This window comes from Tarenaya hassleriana, unplaced genomic scaffold (genome assembly GCF_000463585.1).
Source record: "Tarenaya hassleriana unplaced genomic scaffold, ASM46358v1 Cleome35, whole genome shotgun sequence".
Taxonomy (NCBI): Eukaryota; Viridiplantae; Streptophyta; class Magnoliopsida; order Brassicales; family Cleomaceae; genus Tarenaya; species Tarenaya hassleriana.
The window spans coordinates 563,478-565,284 of NW_010966617.1; the positions used below are offsets into that span (position 1 = coordinate 563,478).

The window sequence follows — 1,807 nt, forward strand, 5'->3', positions numbered from 1 at the left end:
TATATGAAGAAAAAGAGAGAAAGAGAGTGAGTGAAGGTTTAGTAGGTTTGTTTGTTCGTGTGTTATACGTATAGGATAAAAGTAGTATAAACAAAATATCCCCATGACAATAGACAATAAACAATAGTTCATGCGCCTTAACCCTAGGGCTATCACAGATCAATTACATGGTACAAATGTTAACCGATTTCTAATTGATTTGAACAACCTTAGAGTATATATAGAACACTATAAAGTATAAACAACACCAGTGAAATCATTACCCCTACCACTGCATGTTAATTGAATACAAAGTCTAGCTTCAATTTTCTTTAACAAGTGTACAAGTAAGTTATGCTCGAAACGACATATATCACACTATATATATACATATATATATATAGTTAATTTAACAGAATATTTTATATGAAAAATGAACAGCTGTTGGAACTGAGTTTGACCAACGGTAAGAAGATATCATAGGAAGGAGTCATTCCCCTTTCATCGATCCCCAAAGGTCAATGACTCCCTACTCGGATGTGACTTCCCCAGATTCAGTTTATCTATATCTATAAATCATATAATATATTGGAAAAAATGGCAATTTTCTGTCAACATATAATCTTTGCTTTTTGTATGTTGTCCGAACAACAAAATCAATGCTAATGTTGTGCTTATATATTACATGCCATTAATCCTCTAGATTTGCAAAGAATTTGACTGGAATAAAGTGATTAGAACCATTAGGGCAGCATCATCATACAGAAGTATAAGGGAAAAAACAGGAACCCTAATTAAAGAACATGTTTTTTTAGGTGAAAGGTGATTTATATTAATAATATAATGTATACAATTAAAAGACATGCTCTTCATCATATATATATATATAATATAATATATACAATTAAAAGACATGTTCTTCAACATATATATATATATATATATATATGGGGGTGTGTGGGTGTTTCTAGGGTTTACTTCACCATAGACTTAAAATCTGCCTCTTTCGGTAATTAATAAGTAGAAACAACTACATATACATGCATATAAGCATAAAAAGGCAAGATTTTAGAAGCGATTAGCAAGTAAATCTAAAGATCTACCATAAATCCCTGCAACTTTTAGCAAGATTTTCATGAGAAATTTTTTTTTTTTAATAAAGATCACGGAAAACGTACTGAATACCTTAAATTAAATAACAGCGTCATTAAAGAGATTGAGGAGGGGTATTAAAGAAAACCCTAATTAGGGTTTTATCCAAACGAAGAAGAAAACAGCTTTAAACCCAACAAAAAAAATGGAGACAGTGCAATAATTACCAAGAATCGGTGGAGTACTCGAACAATTTCCCTTTATGGGAGAAGACAATAAGAGCAACTTCGGCATCGCAAAGAACAGAGATCTCGTGAGCCTTCTTCAAAAGACCCGCTCTCCTTTTGGAGAACGTCACCTGTCTATTGATCTTATTCTCTATCCTCTTCAACTGAACCCTTCCCCTTCCCATCTCTCTCTCTCCCCCCAAAAAAAAACCCTAAAACACGCAATCTTTTTTTGCCCTACTTGCTCTAAAAGAACCAAACAAACAAGCCCCAAGAAGAAGCGGAAACTACAAGAGAAATGGGAGAGAGAGAGAGAGAGAGAGAGAGAGAGAGAGAGAGAGAGAGATCAGGTCATGTGATCCAAATAGGGAAGTATTTCTCTTTTCTTTCTTAAATCTTTGATGTTGCAGTGTTTTTGGGAGCTCGTTTCAATTCTTTATTTATGGAGAATTCGGGAAAGGCGGTTTTAGGGAAAAATGAAAGCCGGTTTTGGTTGGAGACCAGAGCGG

The 1,807-nt window shown here is 34.0% G+C and overlaps 1 protein-coding gene across 1 annotated transcript in view; it reads right to left on the minus strand.

Moving 5' to 3' along the window:
• LOC104821995 (floral homeotic protein APETALA 1-like) overlaps nucleotides 1-1,593 on the minus strand; it is a 4,543-nt gene extending 2,950 nt beyond the window's left edge. Inside the window, exon 1 of the mRNA XM_010553057.1 lies at nucleotides 1,299-1,593. Within this exon, the coding sequence (XP_010551359.1) occupies nucleotides 1,299-1,483 (185 nt within the window). The 5' untranslated portion in view covers nucleotides 1,484-1,593. The remainder of the gene's footprint in view (nucleotides 1-1,298) is intronic.
• Between the last annotated feature and the right edge of the window lie 214 nt (nucleotides 1,594-1,807).